This window comes from Periplaneta americana, chromosome 11 (genome assembly GCF_040183065.1).
Source record: "Periplaneta americana isolate PAMFEO1 chromosome 11, P.americana_PAMFEO1_priV1, whole genome shotgun sequence".
Lineage (NCBI taxonomy): Eukaryota > Metazoa > Arthropoda > Insecta > Blattodea > Blattidae > Periplaneta > Periplaneta americana.
Genome location: NC_091127.1, coordinates 15,240,642 through 15,265,580, shown reverse-complemented (window position 1 = coordinate 15,265,580; position 24,939 = coordinate 15,240,642). Strand labels below are relative to the sequence as shown.

General features: G+C 36.7%; 1 protein-coding gene across 1 annotated transcript in view; it reads left to right on the top strand.

Annotated features, from left to right (window-relative positions):
- LOC138708588 (facilitated trehalose transporter Tret1-like) overlaps window positions 1-24,939 on the top strand; it is a 30,710-nt gene extending 5,771 nt beyond the window's left edge. Inside the window, exons 3-8 of the mRNA XM_069838704.1 lie at window positions 2,257-2,523; window positions 7,025-7,143; window positions 12,264-12,561; window positions 15,736-15,932; window positions 19,776-20,056; window positions 24,585-24,939. Of these exons, the coding sequence (XP_069694805.1) occupies window positions 2,257-2,523; window positions 7,025-7,143; window positions 12,264-12,561; window positions 15,736-15,932; window positions 19,776-20,056; window positions 24,585-24,828 (1,406 nt within the window). The 3' untranslated portion in view covers window positions 24,829-24,939. The remainder of the gene's footprint in view (window positions 1-2,256; window positions 2,524-7,024; window positions 7,144-12,263; window positions 12,562-15,735; window positions 15,933-19,775; window positions 20,057-24,584) is intronic.

Here is a 24,939-nt window from a genome sequence, read left to right as displayed (position 1 = left end):
TTTTCAAATTGTCGGTTGTTCTATTATTGCGTAACTCCGTCCAATTGATACAATGAATCCAGATGGTTTTATGTTAGTGTCAAAGTGGGGATTCGATGGCAGTAGTGGGCAATCGACATATAAACAAAGGTTTAGTGACCCGACTTATACCGACAACCATGTCTTTATAACATGTGTAGTGCCAGTTCATTTATTTTATCAAGTTGATGAGTCATTTCCTAAGCCCTAAGATAATTATATGGTAAAATCCCTGTTTTTCGTCACTTCGATACTACAGAGACATCAGAATCAAGCGGATAAAAGAATCGTCCAATAGGTTACATTCTCTTTTATTCTCTATTAGCCCTTATCATTTCAGAGTGAATGTTGCATCAGTGCAACAGACAATCTCGCTGCAGCTTGAACTGTGTTGATGTCTTGTGAAGACGCAGTGCCATTCCTGTCTGCAGTTGGCCCAGAGTGGTAATTTAAAACAAAGAAAAACGCACCATACGTGTGTACGCGGCAGTACTGCCCGGTTCCTGCAACGTCAGATATCTATTCGATAAAACTATTTGTTCGATAAGTGTTTCTGAAACGTCAGATAGCAGTTATCGACTACATTAACCTCCCCAAAACTTTTCTGAAGCTAAATGAGCAGCTAACACGTTATATATTCGATAAACATTGAATATGGCGACTGAACAGCTGATAGGCTTCTTCTTCTTCTTCTTATTCTTCTTCTTCTTCTTCTTCTGCTTTTTCTTCTGCTTCTTCTTCTTCTTCTTATTTTAGGACATAATCCTGTGTATTTTAGCTGTGCTATCAATATCTAAATACATTATAAACTTTCCTCTCACCGTTTTGGTGGTCGTCCTACAGGTCTGATTAAATTTGGCTTTCCCATCAAAGCGATTTTTGGTAAACGATTATCTGCCATTCTTAGAACATGACCTTTCCACCCTTTCCTCCTTTCATTGGTCCATTTTATCACTTCTTGTATTTGACATATATTTCTTATTTCCTCATTTGGCATTTTATACAGTTGCGTAAAACCTACTATATTCCTTAATATTTTCATTTCTGTAGTAGTCATCATTTGTCTTGTTTTCTTAGTTTCTTCTCTGGTTTCAGTGGCATAGGTTAGAACTGGTCTGATATACGTTTTATATAGGCCTATTCTTATTTTACTGTTAATATTCATATATTTATTTTTCCGAGGCATAGTTATTTCTTTGAGCATTTCTTAGTTCCACCCCAGCAGGTTGCTTGGGTGTGTTAGCTGATACTTGACCCAGAAAATCTCGATGTTACACAAATTGATGAAAGACTATAATTAATACATATTTTAGTTAAGGAATAAGATCATGTTTTAAAACTGCATTCATGTTTGACTGTGATATTAGTTACATAATATTAAACAATTATATTCGAGAGGTTAGTGGACCGAATACACGCATTTCCTATTTTTTCTTCTACTCGTAGTTCTTTTGTTTCACCGTATCACTGTGTTCTTTTACAGTTCACAAATTTCTGTCAACTCTCCTTATTCGTATATTTATTACAGTCAAATCTTATGATATCCTGCACTTACATAAAAACTTCAGCAGTATGAATAGACGACAATATCCTAATAAGAATTCTTGAAATATAAGAACAAGAACGTGCAAGTTGTGCAAAAAATATTTCCGTAACTGAATTCTTAAAAAAAAAAAAAAAAAAAAGAAAATCTTAGAAATTTCTTCCAAGTTTGGTTGTCATTTTTACTGCGGGCAATTAGGCCTACATACAATCAATGTTGACAACTCCGATTCATGGAAGGTCATAAAGAAACTGTGCTGAAGTCGTTAGATACCTGTTTTTTCAATGATGACTATTATTTTTTCTCCCGTAAGAATTTTAAAAGTCGACAAAAATTCTATATCAACAATAGTAAATGTGTAATATTTTGTAGCTAAATTCAAATTTACTGTTTGCAAGACTGCTCAAACTAAATAGGAAATACGTGTCGCCATCTAACGACCAAATTTAAAACTTGCTATCGAATACATAGCTATTAGATGGATAGATTTGCTTTCAGAAATGGGCACAGACTTATCTATTCCATAAAGTTATGGAACAGATAGCTATGGAATAGATATATCTAACTTTATGCAATAGATCATTAGTAAGGATCTGCAACCGAATATTCGCTATAACAGAGATCCACGGTAAAAAGTAACCACTATGTACAATGAAAGTCCACCGTTTGATTTGTTAGGGTCTCCGTTATTGCAGGCAGCATCGCTTACATCTGCCAGCCGCTGGGCGCGGTGAGCTCCGGTGTTCTGACGGACTTGATGGGCCGCAAGCGCGTCATGCTGCTCATAAACTTGCCCTTCCTGCTGGGCTGGGTGCTCATGGCCACGGCGTCGTCCTTTGCGATGCTCTGCATCGCCCTCGTCCTCCTGGGCATTACCGCGGGACTCATAGAGGCGCCACTGTCTACGTACATCGGGGAGGTGTGCCAACCCAGCATACGCGGGGTTATGAGCTGCATGAGTAGTAAGTGTGACTTTAATTTAGACCAGGCGCCTCAAGGCCAACGCATGAAAGTTGTTACAGAGAGCAAGTGTAGATAGCGTAGTCTGCAGAAGAGATAAGCGCAGTACCCGAAGATAGCCGATCGTTGATTCAAGCGTGAGCGAGCTAAGTTGTAACTGTCGCGGGAGAAATGCCACAAAGCTGCACTTTTGGGTTTTACTGTCACAATAGACGGTATTTTCGGAAGGAATAAAATGTCTTAAGGAGTTTGCAATAATAATAATAATAATAATAATAATAATAATAATAATAATAATAATAATAATAATAATAATAGTAAATTTATTTTCTAATGATATATCAATGAGTAAAAATAAGACATCCTAATGTTACGTAATTATTTAAGCACAAGGAACTGGCCACCTTACCCCATTATCTCCTGGCCTAGTTGTCTTTAAATGGTGTCTTGTTGGTATCACTTGTGAGGTTCAGACCTGTCTTCGGACAGTTGACTAAACAACAACAATACTTCATTTCTAGTAAATGGTTTTTGATATCTCTCTCCTTTTTTTAAGTTTACACTATATCTACACTAATAATAAATCTGTAGCCCAAATTTTTCTGGTAATTTTCGATTTTCCAAAAATAATTGGTCCTAACATATATAATTAACCGCCCTGAAACCGAAAATCGCTTTTTTGACATTTTTGTTTGTATGTCTGTCTGTCTGTCTGTCTGTCTGTCTATCTGTCTGTCTGTCTGTCTATCTGTCTGTCTGTCTGGATGTTTGTTACCTTTTCACGCGATAATGGCTGAACCGATTTATATGAAAATTGGAATATAAATTAAGTTCGTTATAACTTAGATTTTAGGCTATATGGCATTCAAAATACTTTATTTAAAAGGGGGGTTATAAGGGGGTCTGAATTAAATAAATCGAAATATCTCGCTTATAATTGATTTTCATGAAAAATATTACATAATAAAAGTTTCTTTAAACATAATTCACGATCAGTTTTATTCTATACAAAATTTTGATAGGACTGATATTTAATGTAGTCCACACCTGTGGAGTAACGGTCAGCGCGTCTGGCCGCGAAAACAGGTGGCCCGGGTTCGAATCCCGGTCGGGGCAAGTTACCTGGTTGAGGTTTTTTCCGGGGTTTTCCCTCAACCCAATACGAGCAAATGCTGGGTAACTTTCGGTGCTGGACCCCGGACTCATTTCACCGGCATTATCACCTTCATATCATTCAGACGCTAAATAACCTAGATGTTGATACAGCGTCGTAAAATAACCCAATAAAATAAAAATAAAAATAAAAAAAATAAAAAAAAAGGCGCTGTACTGAAATAAAAACAAATGACTTCGTCTATAAGAGGCCTTGGACAACAACAATCGGAAGCTATTAAACATAGCCTAAGAGAATGTTTCTGTGTTTGTATCAAGTATTATTGGAAGCTAATTAATTGTTTAATTATTATTTCACCATTGGAAAGTGTAGTTTCTCTAGAGGGACATAATTCTACAATGTTATTATAGTAACTTCTGAAACATAAGCAAGTAATATAAAGTATACACATTAAAACTAAATGATATGTCAATGTTCATTAAACTATGGTTGCATGTAATAACAATTAAGAAACATGTTAAAGGAATTGTCATTGCACCAAATGAGTGGTCTCTGGACCAAAATGACCGCACTTTAATTATTTAAATGCAATTTAAATTAAGTAACATATTAAACGATTTATCCTTCTATCAAACACGAATGTTCCCTGGATTAAACGTCCTATTTTAATTATGTAATTACTTTATATTTATTTCTAACAGGTGCAGCGGAGCGCAAGGGTACGGATAGTTTAATGAAATAAAGTTCAATCAAATAATAACAAAATTACAATTAAACTTGTTGGTTGTTAAACTACGTATTTTTATGATACGTCAATATTAATATATTAATTACAATAATAGTTAAATAATATAGTTCGTGATGTTTTTAATAATTAAAAATAACCAAAACATCTTAGAAGTTCACAGACATTCTTAAATCTGGTCTCAAATTCTTTTCTCAAGTCCTTCAGTACTTCATTATATTTGTTACACTGGTCTTGTTTCAAATTAGGTAACAATTTTAGATTAATAAAGTGGTAACAGTTACCCACTGAAACTTGCGACTCCCACAATTTCACTTTTCCTATAAAAGCTTTTATTCTTCATACATTTGCGGTAATAAGGACATCCTTTCCTCGGAGATGGACACAACATCGTAGCGGTTGCAGATGTTTATTCAAACGTCGCGGTCAATGACGTCATCCGGAGATGCACGAACTGCTCACGCAACTTATTCCACTTTTACATAAAATAAATAGAGGAGGAAGTGCTCCGAGGAGGCCCTGTTAAGACGTATGATTTAGACCGTTAGTAGGTATTTAGAAGTACCGGTTTGCGAGTTCTCAAGAAATAACTCTTAAATTCATTGGTCCAAATTTTTAGCAGCAAGAATGACCAAAGTTTTCTTAATATAATGACACAAAACGAAGGTAATCACATTACGAAATTCACACTTCTCATAGCCTATAAGTAACATTTTAAAATTCCTTTTCAAAACGAAAAGTTACATTTATTATGATCAAATTTCAGCACATTTAAGCTATGGATAGGTGTAAATTACGGGGGGGGGGGAAAAAGCGCTAAAAATGGGAATTTTGTTTTTAACTTTAAAAAATAAAATAATGTTTTAGTTTTCTAAACCCGTCCTTATTTTGGCTCTATGACAATTTAAAGCTCCTCAGGACGAATTTAAAGGGAGCAGCGAGTGCGTGAAGTTGCAGTCATTTAAACTGACACTCAGCTGCTATTCTGACAGACTTTGTTCTTCATTCTAACTAGTTTTACTTTTCATTCAGTTCATTTTTCGCACTGTTATGTCGGAGAAAAAATGTGTTTGGTAGACCTGTATAGGAAGGAAAGATATCGATAGTATATATCATATACATGCTGTAATTTGATACTCGTTTTCTCGATATTCCAATTTTCAACATTTTGTAACATTCAAAATGCTCTAATGAATGCAGTTTTTCTCCAATCTCAGTGAAATTTCGCACAGAAGTCCATAAAATTATATTAAGTAAACTGACACGTGTTTTTTTCTGCTATTAAAAGTATTCAAATCACCATGTGTTCAGAAAATGATAAGTTTTAAAAAATTGAAAAATTAAAAACTAAAATGGTAAATATTTTTTTCTCAAAAAGTAATTGTAAAAATATGAAAAGCATGTGTCATATTTTACATACAGGAATAAATTAAGTATAAATTTAAAGAAAAATTATGTAAACTTTGAAATAAGGGCATTTCTAATTCAGTATTAAAAAAACAACACAAATTAATTACAAGTAAACTATTTTGAATATCAAAGTGAAAAATTTGTATTGCATATCCACAATGTAAGAAATATATGGTTAACGTTTCAGATTTATCGGTGTAAAAGTCTGTGGCCGGGAGGAAAAAGGTCTTAAGTAAAAATTTATACTTTTCAGGAGAGCAGTAGAAAGACTGAAAATGGTGCCAATTATAGAGTTTTTTTTTAATTAAGAGGTTTTTCCTGGATATTATTTGTTTATATTTCTTCTAAATAGGTAATGTTGCTCATTAAAAAATTTTCTTGATTATTTTCAAAAATAGCCGCACTTAAGCCTTTTTAAGACTAGAACCCAAACTGACTATTAAACTATTAAACATAAGACGTTTTTCATGTCAAAATAAATGAGAAAAGTACATTATTAGGAATGCAAAATGGGTCTTAAACAATTATAGGACTGTTTACCCTGGTGCCTAAAGTTTTAAAAGCAAAGGGCGTCAGTATGTGATGAAATGGCTAAAATATAAGTTAGACCTTTTTAATAGGAAAGCATGGAAAGTAAACATGTGATTGTTTGTAAGGAATAAAGTACTAAATATTCTTAAGTCCTTTATTCTGTGTGTGCTCGATTCAAAAAGTACTTAGGACATTCGGTAACGCTCTATAAATCCAGTCAGGAGTCTTATTTGACTTTAGCCGTTTTACCAGATTGTAGAGAATTGTTTCCGCTTTCAGAATATATAAAAATCTTATTTTCACAAAAAATTGACTTAAGACCTTTTTCCTCCTGGCCACAGAAATGTAGAAGTTAGAAATTTCACAGATTCATACCCTTAAAAGTACAAAACTAATATTCTTTCAATTATTTATTATAATACACTGCTCTTTTAAATTGACTGAGCATATTGGGAATTAAATCAATGGCTTTCCCAAAACACGCTATGAAATATTTCACATAAAACAATTTTTATCTCGAAAAGGAAGCAAAAACGAGCAAAATTTTATTAAGCTTTATAGTTCGAAATATCTCAAAGAATAACTTCCTGTCATTACTTATGGTTCATTCTGTATATATAAAGTATATGGATAAAATAAAAGTAAGAACTCTAGTCTGAAACATTAAGCGTATAACCTAGCTACTGTAAATGCTTACTTGCAGGTGTGATGTACCAGTTAGGGTCACTGTTAGTGCTGCTGACGGGCACTCTCACTGACTGGAGGACAACAGCCGTCATATGCACCTCCATTCCCGTCGTCACAGCCGTGTGCTTGCTGCTGGTGAGTTGTTATATGTTGTTGTCAACTTCTAGCCAATACTAAGACAAGCATTTCGCCATTTCAACACAAATTAACAATCCCCGAAGTCCACCTGTGAAAATGATCGCTATTGCGAAGCTAGAGACCTAATGGGACGACATGAAAATATCAATAACCTATGATATTAGAAAAAAAAAAGTTTATCGCTGTTTGAAATGCTGATATACACGCAGATATATTACTGACATTGATTCGAAGTCGAATTTCGTTTTACCATCTATGGACAGATGAATTAAGTAAAGTAACTCATACTCCATCTAGGAATGGCATACGAGACAATTCGTATACAGGTTTGATTACATAGAGTACAAAATAATAAAAAGAAACTATGTTCGACCGCCATTACATTTGAGATAAAATTAAAATACATTTGATTCGGTGTTGAACCGGTTGTTTGGTTATTGAGGAAAATAACCGGTTATCAGGTTAAACCAGCAAGCAAAAATAACCGCTAATTAACCGGGTAACAGTATAAATGTCCAATTTTTATATTTTCATTTCGTATTGTTTTGGTCACGAGTTATAATCATATACTTTGTCTTTTCGGGATTTAACCTCCAAACACCAAGCTCTTTACTTGCGTCAAGTAAATCGTACAGCACTCTAAATCCTGCTTGACCGACGAGTTTACATGTTGGATTAAAATACCTGACCTTCAAAATGACATGTTTGTGCTAGTTTCGGACGAGTTTACATGTTGGATTAAAATACCTGATCTTCAAAATGATATGTTTGTGCTGGTTTCGGATGAGTTTACATGTTGGATTAAAATACCTGACCTTCAAAATGATATGTTTGTGCTAGTTTCGGACGAGTTTACATGTTGGATTAAAATACCTGACCTTCAAAATGATATGTTTGTGCTAGTTTCGGACGAGTTTACATGTTGGATTAAAATACCTGATCTTCAAAATGATATGTTTGTGCTAGTTTCGGACGAGTTTACATGTTGGATTAAAATACCTGACCTTCAAAATGATATGTTTGTGCTAGTTTCGGACGAGTTTACATGTTGGATTAAAATACCTGATCTTCAAAATGATATGTTTGTGCTAGTTTCGGACGAGTTTACATGTTGGATTAAAATACCTGACCTTCAAAATGATATGTTTGTGCTAGTTTCGGACGAGTTTACATGTTGGATTAAAATACCTGATCTTCAAAATGGAATGTTTGTGCTAGTTTCGGACGAGTTTACGTGTTGGATTAAAATACCTGACCTTCAAAATGGAATGTTTGTGCTAGTTTCGGACGAGTTTACATGTTGGATTAAAATACCTGACCTTCAAAATGAAATGTTTGTGCTAGTTTCGGACGAGTTTACATGTTGGATTAAAATACCTGACCTTCAAAATGATATGTTTGTGCTAGTTTCGGACGAGTTTACATGTTGGATTAAAATACCTGATCTTCAAAATGGAATGTTTGTGCTAGTTTCGGACGAGTTTACATGTTGCATTAAATACCTGATCTTCAAAATGGAATGTTTGTGCTAGTTTCGGACGAGTTTACATGTTGCATTAAATACCTGATCTTCAAAATGGAATGTTTGTGTTATTTTCGGATGAGTTTACATGTTGCATTAAATACCTGATCTTCAAAATGGAATGTTTGTGCTAGTTTCGGACGAGTTTACATGTTGGATTAAATACCTGATCTTCAAAATGGAATGTTTGTGCTAGTTTCGGACGAGTTTACATGTTGCATTAAATACCTGATCTTCAAAATGGAATGTTTGTGCTATTTTCGGACGAGTTTACATGTTGCATTAAATACCTGATCTTCAAAATGGAATGTTTGTGCTAGTTTCGGACGAGTTTACATGTTGCATTAAATACCTGATCTTCAAAATGGAATGTTTGTGCTAGTTTCGGACGAGTTTACATGTTGCATTAAATACCTGATCTTCAAAATAGAATGTTTGTGCTAGTTTCGGACGAGTTTACATGTTGCATTAAATACCTGATCTTCAAAATAGAATGTTTGTGCTAGTTTCGGACGAATTTACATGTCCTGAAATCGTGCATTCGCCTGGATATTCAATTTCCTTTTAAGTTTAACATGCATTGATTTTCTCATACTATTACCACAGTCTAGTATATACAGTCACGAAGCTCAATACGTAGTAAATATGCATCCATAGATAGCTGCTAACCACTAGGATCGCTAATATTGCCTCATTACAGACAATGCGAAATAGTACCGGCACAGTCTATTGTTCCTAGCACCCTCACAACTCAAGCTTCGTGACTGTATATTATACTAGACCAGACGTCTCAATAGGGCCTTCTCGGAGCACTTCCTCCTCTCGCTTTTTTTTAATGCAAGAGTGAAACCAGATGCGGGAGCAGTTCGTGTATCTCCGGATGACGTCATTGACCGCGACGTTTGAATAGACATCTCAAACCGCTAGGATGTAACGGTCAGCCATTGTGTTCATCCGTTCTTATTACCGCAAATGTATGAAGAAATAAAAGCTTTCACAGGGAAAGTGAAATTGTGCGAGACGCAAGTTTTAGTGGATGACTGTTACCGTTTCTTTAATCTAGAATGTTTACCTAATTTGAATCAAGACCAATGTAACAAATAATAACGTAACATGTGTGGGTCTTCATGCTTCAGATTTCTTCTTTCTACTCATCGATATATTATAAAATAAATTTATTATTATTATTATTATTATTATTATTATTATTATTATTATTATTATTATTATAGTGTGGTACAGAAGGACTTGAGGAAATAATTTGAGACCAGATTTAAGATTTGAATAGTTCTAATTTTAAATAATAGTTTGTGAATTCCTAAGATGTTTTGGTTATTATTAATTATTGGAACCATTACGAAACATATTATTAACTATTATTGTAATGAATATATTAATATTGGCATATCATAACAATACGTACTTTAACAGCCAACAAGTTTAATAATTTAATTATTATTTTAAATATAGTATAAACTTATAAGAAAAGAGAGATACCAAAAACAATTTACTAGAAATGAAGTACGCCTACTGTTGCTGTTTAGTCAACTGTTCGATGACAGGGTTGAACCTCACAAGTGATAATGATAAGACACCACCTATGAGGCAACTAGGTCAGGAGATAATGAGGTAGGGTGGCCAGTTCCTTGTGCTTAAATAGTTACTTAAGAAATTACTTCCGAAAACAACCGTCTATTGTAACATGATATTAAGTACAATTCAGAAGTACAGCTTTGTAGCATTTCTCCCGCGACAGTTACAACTTAGGTCGCTCACGCTTGTAACATAATCAACGATCGGCTATCTTCGGGTACTACGCTTATCTCTTCAGCTGACTACGCTGTCTACACTTGCTCTCTGTAACAACTTCTATGCATTGGCCTTGAAACGCCTGTACTAGACTGTGCTATTACTGCAATGAAATCGATTTACAGATTATACAGAGTGATTTATATAGAACTGACACATTTCTTTCATTAATTGTTTCAAAACGAATTGTGCTAGCGACAACTTATTATACCTAAAATGTAGAGGAATTTTGGGAGATTATTTACCTCTATAGCAAATGTTGTCCGGAGTTGTCAAATCCGGAGATCTCGGTGGCCACAGGTTCCTGGAAATTATTCGGTCGTCACATAACCGGATAAATGGAACCATGCTTCATCTGTGAACCACGTGATGGACAATATGTGAGGATTTTGCACAATGGACGTCTGAAACCAACGTCAATAATTCAATCTTTTATCCTTATCTGGTTCCTGTAGCTGATGAACAACCGTAACCCTATATGGCTTTAGGCTCTCTGACACACTGAGTAGGTGTACCCTGTCTCCTGCGACAAACGTCTTAATGATTTTTTGGGTGACTGCTCCAGTCGTGCTCTTACGTCAACAACAACCGTGGGAAGCCTAGATGAACGATGCTTGCCCTTTTCACTCACCAGAGATCCAGTTGTTTCCAATTTGTTTACCAGTCCCAGTATTGTGTTTCTTTTGGGAGGATTGCGAACACCAAATTCTCTCTGGTATGCCCTTTGAGTAGCTGTAATTGAATTCGTAATCCAGTATTGTTTCACAAGGAAGAGTCGTTGATTTAATGTGTACTGCATTTTCACGTTGACACAAAATGTCGAAAATAGCTGCCAACAATAGGAATAAAACATAAACATCTGGGCATCTAGTGACAAGGAATCGAAACTCCAGAACATTCTGCTGTTGGTTTCAGACGTTCATTGTGCAAAATCCTGCCATATTGTCCATCACATGGTTCACAGATGAAGCATGGTTCCATTTATCCGGTTATGTGACGACCGAATAATTTCCAGGAACCTGTGGCCACCGAGATCTCCGGATTTGACAACGCCAGACAACATTTGCTATAGATAAATAAATAAATATATATATATATATATAACGGAGAAAAATTCTCTCCGGCGCCGGGATTTGAACCCGGGTTTTCAGCTCTACGTGCTGATGCTTTATCCACTAAGCCACGCCGGATTTTTCTCCGTTCCATCACTCTTTCATCATATGATGACGCAGAATATCTGCATGGAAATATCATATGTACTTCGGTACATCAAAATATATATATGATATGCGTAATAAATCACTTTGTGATTTAAGACGGCGCCCATACCGTCGGATCCCGGCCAACCAGTCACTCATTCGAGTGCACCTCAACACATGTATGGACTTCGGTCCTGCGTTCATAGACATCTATGACGTAGTGGAGAGGGCGGCCACTAGAGGGAACCCAAGAGATGGAGCTTAATCTGAGACGATTCTAACCTGCGTCGGGGTTGTATCCGGCGTGGCTTAGTGGATAAAGCATCAGCACGTAGAGCTGAAAACCCGGGTTCAAATCCCGGCGCCGGAGAGAATTTTTCTCCGTTCCATCACTCTTTCATCATTTGCTATAGAGGTAAATAATCTCCCAAAATTCCTCTACATTTTAGGTATAATAAGTTGTCGCTAGCACAATTCGTTTTGAAACAATTAATGAAAGAAATGTGTCAGTTCTATATAAATCACTCTGTAGTTTGATGGCACAGATAAATGAATGACAGTGACTCAGTTGGCTCACGCATGCGCAGGTGCCCGAGGCGCCGATCTGGCTCATCTCTAAGGGTCGGATCAAAGACGCCGAGAAGGCCTTGTGCTGGTTGCGGGGGTGGGAGCACGGGAGCGCCGTGCTGCAGGAACTCTCGGAAATGGTCAGCTATCATGACTCGAGGGGCATTTCCTCGATGGTGCGCTGCACGCAGCAGTACGGTGCCCAAGCCGACCACCGCAACCCGGAGTTCGCCAGGGTCCAGGGAACGGCTGAGCCATCAGCCTTCGTCAATCCATCTTTCGTGGACGACAACAATGAGCCAGTCACCGACACTATAGGTATGAGGGGTCATACGCGGCCGACTTCTTTAAAATATTGGATTTTGGGGGGGGGCAGTACTGTGTAGTCCACACCTGTGGAGTAACGGTTAGCGCGTCTGGCCGCGAAACCAGGTGGCCCGGGTTCGATTCCCGGTCGGGGCAAGTTACTTGGTTGAGGTTTTTTCCGGGGTTTTCCCTCAACCCAGTACGAGCAAATGCTGGGTAACCTTCGGTGCTGGACCCCGGACTCATTTCACCGGCATTATCACCTTCATCTCATTCAGTCGCTAAATAACCTAAGCTGTTGATAAAGCGTCGTAAAATAACCTACTAAAAAAAAAGGACTGTGTATAAAAGTCTGAGAATACTTTAACTGCCGTTTCTAAAAAATGTCCTGAGTATTTTACAGAAAATAACATCGTCTGATTTTTCATACAGTATCCACGGAAATTGCTTAACCCGAACTACGGCCCTTGCACAATACCTTTCCTCTTTCACTACTTATTCAACCTTTGTCAATCCTTGCAATGATATATGATATGATATGATATGATATGATATGATATGATATGATATGATATGATATGATATGATATGATATGATATGATATATGATATGATATATGATATGATATGACATGATATGATAATATGATATGATATGATATGATATGATATGATATGATATGATATGATATGATATGATATGATATGATATGATATGATATGATATATGATGTGATATGATATATTTCGTCACAGCACTTCTTTACATTAGTGGTGTATCCGGTGTCACCATTAAGGGAAGACTACACTGAAAATTATGAAAATTTTTCCAATTTTTTTTAATAGCTATTTCACTTATTCAGAATTCATATTTTCATACCCCAAATGGATTCAGCTCAATTCTGACTACAAATACTCGTATGTTTACACATTTTAAATTAGGGCTGGAGGGGGGCGTGGAATTTAAAGAGCTGTCAAAATTGGTTTTCATCGAAGAATTCTTTTTTAAAATTTATGATTACAAATCTAGTAATTTTTTGTTGGCTCCCTGAAGTTACTAGATGAAAGTAGCGGAGGAGAATATTAATTTACATAAATATTCATTTTATTTTCAAATCTATTTTTCTGTATTCATTTTTGTTGATTCAACACCAACTTTCTTATGCTAAATATTAATCCATCTGGATGAAATTTTTACTGCAAGTATTTATGAGGTAGCTGCATGTTTCTATGCATTTATTTTGTGAGAAATGCTGCTAGTTTATTTTAATATTTTTCTTAATGCTCCTAGTTTATTTTATTAATAGTTTTCTTAAGACCGTGAAAGTATAACAACAGTAAAGGTCTTACTAATAAAAACCCTATATACAGACGTTTAAATATCTTATACTTATACAATGAGTAGCTCGTTTATAAGTCTTGTGTAAATTCCTTACTAATAATCACTACATACGTCGTGTATAACAGTATAACTGTTACACAGCTACGTCATAATTTCGTCATTACTTCGTTACGAAAGGTAATAGAATATCTGAGGTTCTCTATTGCATCCGGTAGAGCGCTCTAGTGTGCCGTGTTAAATACCGATAGTACTACTGGCTCTAATCGATTGCCACACTACATTTTCGTCAAAGAGTACAAGCTACAGCAATACTATTCTAATAATTCTATGATCTTTGGTTTGTTCTTCTGTGTTTACAAGGTAACCATCATCATAAAATGACAGTCGATACGAACAGCTGTTAGAGGGGCGGCCATTTTTTCGCTATATACAACTCTTAAACAAGGGGTTTAGGAGCATCATCTCCTCAAAACTAGAGTCTATAGCCATGGAAAATAAAGACCTCACATGCCTGATCCACAACATCCTGAGTAGTAACAGTGTACAGATCTCAGACAGCATAACCTTGTCAACAAACATCACTCAAACAAATGGAGTTCTGCAGGGAGACCCCCTCAGTCCTCTATTATTTAACATCGCCACCCACGACGTCGTAAAATCAATAAGAGAAGAATCTACAGATGTCAAGATCTATATCTATGCCGACGACATGGTCCTGGGATCTCATGACAGGAGTGAACTCCAAAAAGCAACCTACGCGCTGGAAAAGTGGGCTGACCAAAATGAGCTGGAGATAAACATGCAGAAAACCGAACACATGATATTCAGGAAAGGGGGGAAGATATCTCAACAAGACAAAATCTTCCTGAAACAAGAACCTCTACAAACAGTAAACCAGGCCAAATACCTCGGACTGACACTACAGACCACAACAAATTCATTCAGGGTACACACCAAGCAAAGAGCTACAGCAGCCACAAAAGCCATTCATGACATCAGAGAACTAACCAAGCTATCTCTCAAAACAGCGATGATCATCTTCCACACCAAGATAGTCCCCATACTTACATACGGACTAGATCTAACGTGGGACAAGCTGCGCACGAAAGACCTCCATACCCTAGAGAACGTCAAGGCCCGCTTCTTGAAGGCTGCACTAGGAGTATCAAAACACACTCTATCCAGGCTGTGTACGTGCTCGACCAAGAGACCTTCTTGATAGAAGACATCAGAACAAAACTCGATCTGCCCTCCACTTCCAACTGGAAGAAAGCACTAGACGAGAGGATAAGGAAGAGGGAAGACATCTGGGAGGATTTCTACACAACGGAGGCCATGATAAACCGGACCTGGACAGACACGAACCAGAAGCTCCGCCACTTCGTGACATCGCTGGCGGTTCATGGATACCACCACAAGATTTGCAGAATTCAGTGTTTCCACGAACCGGACGACAACTGTGTGTGTGTCCTATGCAACAAGACATGTGATAGATACCATATCCTAGTCTGTGGGAATCGGCAGCTATCAGTCATTAACTTTGTTCAATCCAAGTGACTTTCATTTATGCACAATTTGTGCGCTTTATTATTATTATTATTATTATTATTATTATTATTATTATTATTATTATTATTATTATTATTAAACAAGGGGTTTCGTGTATATAACTACTACAAAGCAATTCCCATTGTATAGTTACAGCCTGTTTATACGTCCATAGCTTATTCACGGTTTATTAGTAACGTTTTCTGTCTCAACTCTGCGTAAGTCTCGTATAAAAACTATACACGGTTTATTAGTAAGACTGTAAATCAATAAAATATATTCTGCTTGAACTGCAGTGCGAGTGGACTCTGATACAAGATCAGGCCTGATACAGCGCGCCAAGGAAATGGGGCGGCCTACCACACGGCGTCCATTGCTGCTCCTCGTGCCATTCATGTTCTTCACCGCGTGGTCCGGGTATGTGGCTGTCAAACCCTTCATGATACAAGTCTTCACAGAGTTCCAGATGCCAGTGAGTGCCGACTGGGCCACGGTAAGTACCTGCATTTGCATACGGAGCCAACTGAGGGTCTCCGGTGGTAATTAATTTAATCTGAGTCTTTCTGAAGGTAAACTTCGGAACCATTTCATTTTCATTCACAGTCTCTATGGGCTTCTCTCTATATTAGAAGTGCCTATTCTGTAACAATGGCTACATCTGCACGCACACAAAATCACTGGCCGAAGCATCTGTGCCGATATTCTGCACACATGTTATACAGTAGAACCTCACTAATTCAGATTAATTGGGGAAAAATCCAGTCTGAATCAGTGACAGTCAGAATTATACGGAACTTACTGAAAAACAAGATTATTTCGACAATTAAACAAATAAACATATATTTGTTTAATTACTAACATAGTATTTAATCATTCTATTTTACAAACATATAGAACACGAAACATTATTAAAAAAAAGTTTAATGTTCTTCAGTCAAAGTCATACAAAGCATTAAAAAAGAAAAGAAAAAAACCGTTTAATGTTCTCCAGTTAAAGTCAGTTACTGCACAAAAAGTACTAGCTTTGAAATTTTCAGAGTCAGGCCGTGTCTCAAAGCTCAAGTCTATACTACTAGCAACTAGTATACTAATTGTAAACTGCACACTAGAAAGCTTTGAACATGAATGCTGAAATCATGGCCTTCTTCATAGACTACTTTCTGAAAACCATGACATTACGGTGCAGCTCTAAATTAAGAAGGCAGTGTCTTAATGCAGTTTCATCAACATTACGAGTTATCAGTTGCCATTGTTGGGAAATTTTAATTCTGTGATTATAAACAGTTTCCCAGTGAATAGTTCATGAAACTTGATTCTCAGGGATTCTCAATTTAATGAAATGAATGGTAGTTTCTTCAGATCCCAGAAAAGAAACTTTGAAAAATGTAAAAATGTAAAAGATGTTCAAAAGAAAATTACGTTTTGCTATCAACAACGAAATACGTGGAAAATATAAAGGCCTGAAATATTACAATTAAAAAAAAAAGTAAAGCAGACACTAACAATGTCAATGTTCAAAGTTAACGTGTTATTCTACATTGCACTTACACTTTATTTACAAAGCATCTTCAGATTTCATAACCCCAATTACTAATGAGGTACGGTATCCATTTTGTTTAGTGTATACTGGGCTGCAGATGATATGCCGATACGAAGTTATATCGTTTTCCGAGGACTTCAGCAAACGTGGCGAAGTTGAAAGCTATTTTCCTGAGATTAGTTTTTTAAAAACATGTAAATACGACTTTTATAACATGTTCACGTTATTATTTAATATTAATTGATTTTAAATTATTCATATACTTTTATTTTATAACATTAATAAGGATACTACACGAAAATAGTGAAACTGCACTTTATATGGTATTCCACAACCTTCCTTATTATCCATGGATGCTATGTAAGCTCATCCATATGTATATACACTTTTTACTGGTTGAGTGGAAGAGAAGGCCTTACGGCCTTAACTCTGCCAGCTAAAATAAATTATTATTATTATTATTATTATTATTATTATTATTATTATTATTATTATTATTATTATTATTATCATCATCATCATCATTGTTACAATCGATATATACGGCCAGTGACGTTTCATATTGTATTAACAAAAAAATGTATCAATTTTATTACAAATCTAAAATTGTACTATATATAAATTTATTGTTGAACGATAGCGCCCCCCCCCCCCGAATTTATGGGCTGCCATTACAGGACAGAGCTTAGCAAACAATTGGCTGTAACTATTAGCAATACAATTTTACAAACAAATAAATAAATATGAAAAATTTACAAAAAAAAAATAGGCTGCTACTACAGGCAGAGCATAGCTAACAATCTCGAATAAACTTCATACTGTTCTCCAACCAGGAGATCAACCGTGAAAGGAATGTGCTTACTATTGCGTCATCTATTGGAGCGAAGTAGATAGACAATATTATCGTTATAACGCCAGTTTAAAAACCATGCGCTCTCCTGCATATGTATGGAGAGATTAAAAGACCAGGAGATTAACAGTGATCTAATTTTGTAACTAGAGTAGTATAAACATGTGTGTCAATGTTATTGTTTGTGCTGTGAGAGCTAGTCAATAGAGAAACGAGTACCCACGTGTGTGACCTTATGACATCAACATTCATTCACAGCATCACCCCCCTGCGTTTCATTCCGGAAAGACTTTCTCGTGGTTGGAGTACAGTATGTAAACTTGGCAACATCCGTTCACGTACAAGCCGTGCTCTTTTCAAAAAGGTTACAGAAATTTCACGCATGCGCGGGAGAAAATTGTCTTTCGCTGGCCGCTTATGACTCGTCAAGAGCACAAAGCATTAAGTGAACAGTGAATCTATCCTATAGATGTCAGGTGCATCGATGCCTATCGTTTACGTGCTATATCTCGAGGAGAAAATTTAATAAGTCTGTGTTTTAGCCTGCAGGTGTCAGCATCTCACTGTCGGAACGTTTACTCTATGTGGATGTGTGTACAGTGCTGCTACGAGAGTGTAGTTTGTGAATTACTATACTTCAGTGTCGGCATATAGCATAGTTTGGCTTTCAAAGACGTGCTGGCTGAATATGATGGTGGTATGAATTTAAATATCTGTATGGTGGTGTATATTATTTAAGAATAATATTTACTGGCATGTATTTATAGTAATCAATCTATGCGAATGGGATTACAGTACTGGTATAGGCTATAGTGTATCAGTGTGTTGTGAATCAAAATACAGTATATTATATATTACTGAACACACGCTTTTGTAAATTGTTTTATGTATCAATTTTAACAAACGTAAACAATGAACTCTGTTCAAGTAATTTTGAAGACTAAAGAACTGGGTAAACTGGCTTTTCACGAAAAATTGGAAATAAAAAGAATTTTTCTCGTATTAAATAGTAATAATACATATTGGCTACTTCATAGTGGCCGTATAGTATTCAATGAGGTGGGCGAGACCTCATACAAAATGAATATTTGATGTATTAACTGTTAGCAGTTGTCACAGAACTGATTTAAAGTCATTTAAATATGCGCCCCTGCATATATGACGTGTATCGTCTCAAATGCAGGTAGTAAGGCCGTAAAAGCATTACGAGAGGGGTTCGGCCGGCGCCGTGGATCGTGTCCCGGCATAGCTCAGTTGGAAAGAGCGCTCAGCGCGCAGAGCTGAGAGGTCCTGGGTTCGATTCCCGGTGCCGGTACGAATTTTTCTCGTATTAAATAGTAATAATACATATTGGCTACTTCATAGTAGCCGTGTAGTATTCAATGAGGTGGGCGAGACCTCATACAAAATGAATATGTGATGTAAAAAGACTAGGTTTCATGTATTATTATTATTATTATTATTATTATTATTATTATTATTATTATTATTATTATTATTATTATTATGGAAAGCATTGGGCTCTATCTCCATGCCCCCCAAGTGCCTTCATGGCATGTTACGGGGATACCTTTACCTTTTATATGGTGAAACATTGGAATAATGACATTTCATATTAGGCTAAAAACGTACGATTTCAAATTCTCTTCGATTTTGGAACACAAAATTGTGAACACACATATTTTATCACGAGCCGCCACTGTATACATATATATTAACTCCGGCCCGCTCGTTCCACAATCAGACATGCTAACCATTACTACACAGCGGTAGACTAGAAATACATTAGGAAGCTGAGAAATGTACGACAGTTTTATGCTGAAGTACGACAGTTTTATGCTGAAGTACGACAGTTTTTATAAGATAGTACGACGGTTTCGATTCCTTCATCTGGCAACCCTGGCAACAATGCACAGTCCAATATGCGGCTTTCACTTTGTGTGCAGGTGATACAGCAAGTCGGTGGCTTGATGGGGGCTGTGGTTTTAGCAGCCGGAATCCGCCGAATAGGGAAGCGCCCCCTATCGTTGGTGGGCTCCCTCGTCACGGGACTCTGCACCCTTTTGCTGGGGGTGTACGCTCTGGTGGAGCTAGAAGCGGCCAAGAAGGAAGACAGAGCGCTATGGCTCCCCTGGGCGCCATTACTGCTGTTCGCAATCATGTCATTCTTCTACAGCTCGTTCGGCATGGTGCCATGGGTCCTCCTTTCCGAGTTGTTCCCCTTCAGGCAAGTCTCCAACACAAGAGAGAGTTTTCGGAATTCGAACCCTACTGGTTCGCTAAAGAGTTAACGCTATGTTGACGTCATTGATGAAAGAGACAATCAGAGTCATTCACCTCACGTTGTTTCAATAGCGGAACCCGCTCTTTGTAGGCAGATAACGTGGACGTTATTTAAATAGCGGAACCCGCAATTTCTAGGCAGATAACGTGGACGTTATTTAAATAGCGGAACCCGCTATTTCTGGGCGGATAACGTGGACGTGAACAAAGTTTACGGTAGGCCTAATTCGGTGTTAAAACATGGCATCTCGTTTGAAATTTACGACTGTGGACGATATTAATCTTCGGAATATGTATGATGAGACTTTCCTGTGTTAAACTTCAACGTACCTCGTTTACATGTTTCGACCTATTTATGGGTCGTCTTCAGAACTGGTCGTTGTTGATCTTGGCGCCTCTTGTTCTGTTTCCTGTGAGGGTGCGTTCGTGTGGTATAGTGTAGAGTCAAAGAGTGTGTGTGTTTTGGAGTCACAGTCTACTATATACAGTCACGAAGCTTGAGTTTTGAGGGTGCTAGAAACAATAGACTGTGACGGTTCTATTTTGCATTGCCTGTAATGAGGCGATATTAGCGATCCTAGTGGTAAGCAACTATCTAATGTTTGCATATTTACTACGTATTGAGCTTCGCGACTGTATATACTAGACTGTGGTTGAGTTGTGTGTTGAGAATTTCGTTGGGGTGTGTTTTCGTGTGTCTGTATATTTCATATTGTTCTAGTGTGTTTAGTTTCTGGCTTTTTGGTTGGATGTGCAGTATTTACATGTCTGCGTTGATGTCTCTGTGGGTGTGGTTACCATTTGTGATGTGTTCTGCATATGTGGAGGTATTTTGTAGTTTTGTTATGGCTGTGATGTGTTCTTTGTAAAGTGTTTGAAACGATCTGCCTGTCTGTCCTACGTAGAAGTTGTTGCAGGTGTTACATTTGAGTTTGTATACGCCTGTGTGGTTATATTTGTTTGTGTTGTTTGTGTGTTGAGATATTAATATATTTAGAGCAGCTCAAGATGGATAAAGACAGTAGTACAGTAGTGGCAAAAAAAACCTGGTAAAATTCATGTTCTGGGAATAATAAGTTAATTAATTAGTAAAATATCGCTGCAATCGAAAAGTATTGGGAATAAATTTGAATAAGGAATTAAAAAAAGTTTCCTTCCCAGGCAGGATTCGAACCACGAAAGTCTTAGTTACCAGTCTATCGTGCTCTGGAGTGAACAAGGCTCTGAAATCAGCTACAAGGGGCGGTCCGGATTTTTTGCCACTACTGTACAAGAAGACTCAGAAAATAATTTTTCGTTGAGATTCCAACAGACAAAAGGTTGGGTCGTGAGACTATCACCAAGCAAAAACAATCGCTTGTTTAACTCTCCGTAACTAGGGAACCAGTAATGATTTTGAGTAGTGACCACTTTCAAAAATAATTTCCATTCTGTCTCAACATTTCTCTCGCTTTGACTCCCCCTGTAAGGTGAGAAAAAAAAAACACAAAAAATTTCCTCTTACAAATTTTTGAAGGTGCAAATGCCTTTTCTGGACAGATCACATCGAAATCATTATTTTTCCTCCACTATTAAAAATTTGGAATTTTTTTCTATGCTTTCTTTAGACATTGAGTTATCAATTAAACAAATTACAGCGCGATTGATTAATTATCATAGGAACTACGACACGATAAATCTTTAACGGAGCGGGAAATATCATAGGGGCTATTCCATATGAAATCGGTCAGTAAAAAAACCTCGCATTTTTTTATACTCTAATTTTTTCCCTACTTATACAAGGTGCTGAGGGGAGTACATTTGCAAAAATATACTATCGAAAGTCAAACGGTTTTCGTACTATTGAGCGACAAATTTAGCGTATTTTATAAAAACAAGCCTCTTTCAGCGCTCAGAACTCTGGAACCATTTACTGCAGAACATTGAACGAGAGCTCATTTTGAAGCTGACATTTGGTAGGTTATGTTAAGAAGTAATCCTTATTTTTTATTGTACACAGAGAGACAGATAATCTGATTTTACTTGCTTTTAGGCTTTTTGCCCATTTGTAAAAATGTAAAAAAAATATTGAAAAAAAAAACCTTGCATTATTAAGAGGGATTCCGCATTGTTTGCTTAATGGCTCGGCAATAAGTTTCGAGGGTATTAAAGATTATTTTCACACGCCTAGACTTGAACGGCGCAGTACCGCAGTCACTCTGGCCGAGAGCTGAAGATGAGCGAGCGTAGTGCGCCATTTTACTCCTGTGTTTATGAAAACCTGTGATAAAGCTAACACAGCCATGACTGCTAGACGACACATCACGTGTTTGTCTGTTTGTCTCCTGGCCTTGTTTGTATCGGCTACCTCCCGTCTCACAGTCAGCTGGTTAGTTCACGCGCGTACTATTTATTTTCTTTATTTGATATTTTCAATACTTTCTTATCAACGTGCCATCAGTAAAAAATATGTTTATTTGTACTTTCAATGCGGAATCTAACTATATATTTTTAAAATATATATTTTTTTTTCCTAGCCAAAGGCGTCTTAATGAAGAAAAATCTAAATTTCTCCATTTCCATAAAAAAAAAGTAAGAAAATCTGTTTATATGTCAATATAAACTTTAATTTCTCAGCATCAAAATAAACCATGATTTTGATCATTGGGTGAAAGGGTTTCGGAGTTACAACAGTTTAAAGTTGCTAATTTTATGAAAATACGATAAATTTAAATATTTTTAATTTAAACACTATGAAGTTCTGATGCCTCAAACTTTGCACAAAGCATTGTATCACAGTTCTCTACGTTTCATTGTACAGGGACATCACTTTATTTTTACCGACATTTTTAACATTAACCTGGCTATACTCGGAAACACTGTTGCCCCCTTCCATTACAGGAGTTTGATGTTACTAGTGCAATATGTAAACAAAATTATTTTGCTAGTTATAGGAGGAGAGAAAAGTAGTGTATCCATTTATGTTGTAGGGAAATACGATATTACGATTTTCAGTTTGATCATCACTTTTACGGAATTTATCAAAATACAGTAGAGTAGTAACATTTTTTTTTTTCCAAAAAAAACTCAACTTTTCAGGCGGCTATGTTCGTTATGTAATGTCTACTTTATTTAGCATATTAATTATTGATGTTAACATACAATATAGAGAGTGCATTTAAATTGAGGGGTCATAAGTAAAGGGCTGTAAGTGCACTTAAGTTACTTTTGAGAAAATGGGGTTTAAATATTTAAGCTTTCGTAAAATCGGTGAAATTTTTATTTAAATTTTAATGTGTGATGCGATTAAAATATCCCTTTTCCACTAAAATTTTTAGATACTTTAGCTTACACTGGATGCACTTAACTCATGTTATTACAAATGTCACTAGCATTCCTTTGCTTCTAGCCTAGATCATATATGTAACAGATATGTCGGGGTTATAGGCTCTGAGGTTAACAACTTTTGTCAGGTTTACTACGCTGCCATCTAGTTGTTACATAAGGAGTCACGTCGTAATACCCATATGAATTGCATTAGAGACTGTGCTGCCATCTCGTGTTCGTTTACGGCGGACGGGTGGCGATCCTGGCGGTTGTTCTCTTCAAAGTGCTGCCGATTTTAACGTAGCGAGGAGTTATCTGTTACATATATGATCTAGGCTTCTAGCCACCTCAATTCAAAATAAGCTAATCCGAATTTTTAAACAAGTTGCTGAAAATGGTTGCCGTTCATTACAATGCAGGCTTCAATTCAGTACGCATATTATTAAAAACATTTTGAAGCATATTCTCTGAAATTGAATTTATCGTTTCTTGAATATAATTTTTTAGTACGATATTATTAATATAGGTTCTTTCTTCTATAGAAAACGCAATCATATTTATGAAACACACTATACACTGCAGTGTTTACTTCACTGCTTGAAGACTTCGAATGCAACAGCGGCCGTAAGTTTGTGTGTCTGACGGGAGCAAGGACATTAGTGAAGGGGTGGGAGTGAAGTACATTCAGAAATGCAGGTACAATAAAAATGCAAGTAAAAATAAAATGATGTCCCTGTGTTTAGAAATCGTAAGTTCAATTTTCTCTATATTTCGGTCGATTTGAGATGGAATACTCATATAATAGGACCTTACGTTAAAGGAATACGTTCACCGATTCCTTACGATTCTTTCCGAAGTTTTACGATAGTAAATACGTCACTAATGGCATCAACAGAGCGTTAGCCGAAAAGCGGGCGTCGGGTGTGCGAAAACTCTCTGATAACGTCAATAAACATAAAAAAATAATGTTTATATCTCAGTCAGCCTTTCAGTTAGAAGTTTATCCTCGAAGAGACAAGTTTAGTGTCTTTCCCAGGAATATTATGTACCGGTAGCACGTTTGGAAGAATATTTGTAAGAAATTAATTTCTGTGAGCGGAGTTCCCTCCAATATTATCATGTAATTACCACCTCGACGGATGACAGAGTTCTTCTGCCCTTTGCAGGACCCGTGGCTTCTGCACAGGCGTATGTTCTGCCAGCCACTACGTGTTTGTGTTCGCTGCCTCCAAGACTTTCTTGCTCCTTGAAGGAGGTCTGCAGTTGTATGGGACGTTTTGGTTATATTGCGCTGTGAACGTCACTTGCTTCATCGTCATGTACTTCCAGCTGCCGGAGACGGAAGGGCGGACGCTCCAAGACATAGAGAGACATTTCAGCAAGGCAAACACATGTTCCACTGATTGCTAGCCGTTGGGCATTAGCGCAATAAAAACTAATTTTAAACTTTCACGATATTCAATATACAGTAGATTCACCATGAGAACTCGAGCTTTAGCCACTCTATATTTCATTTCATTT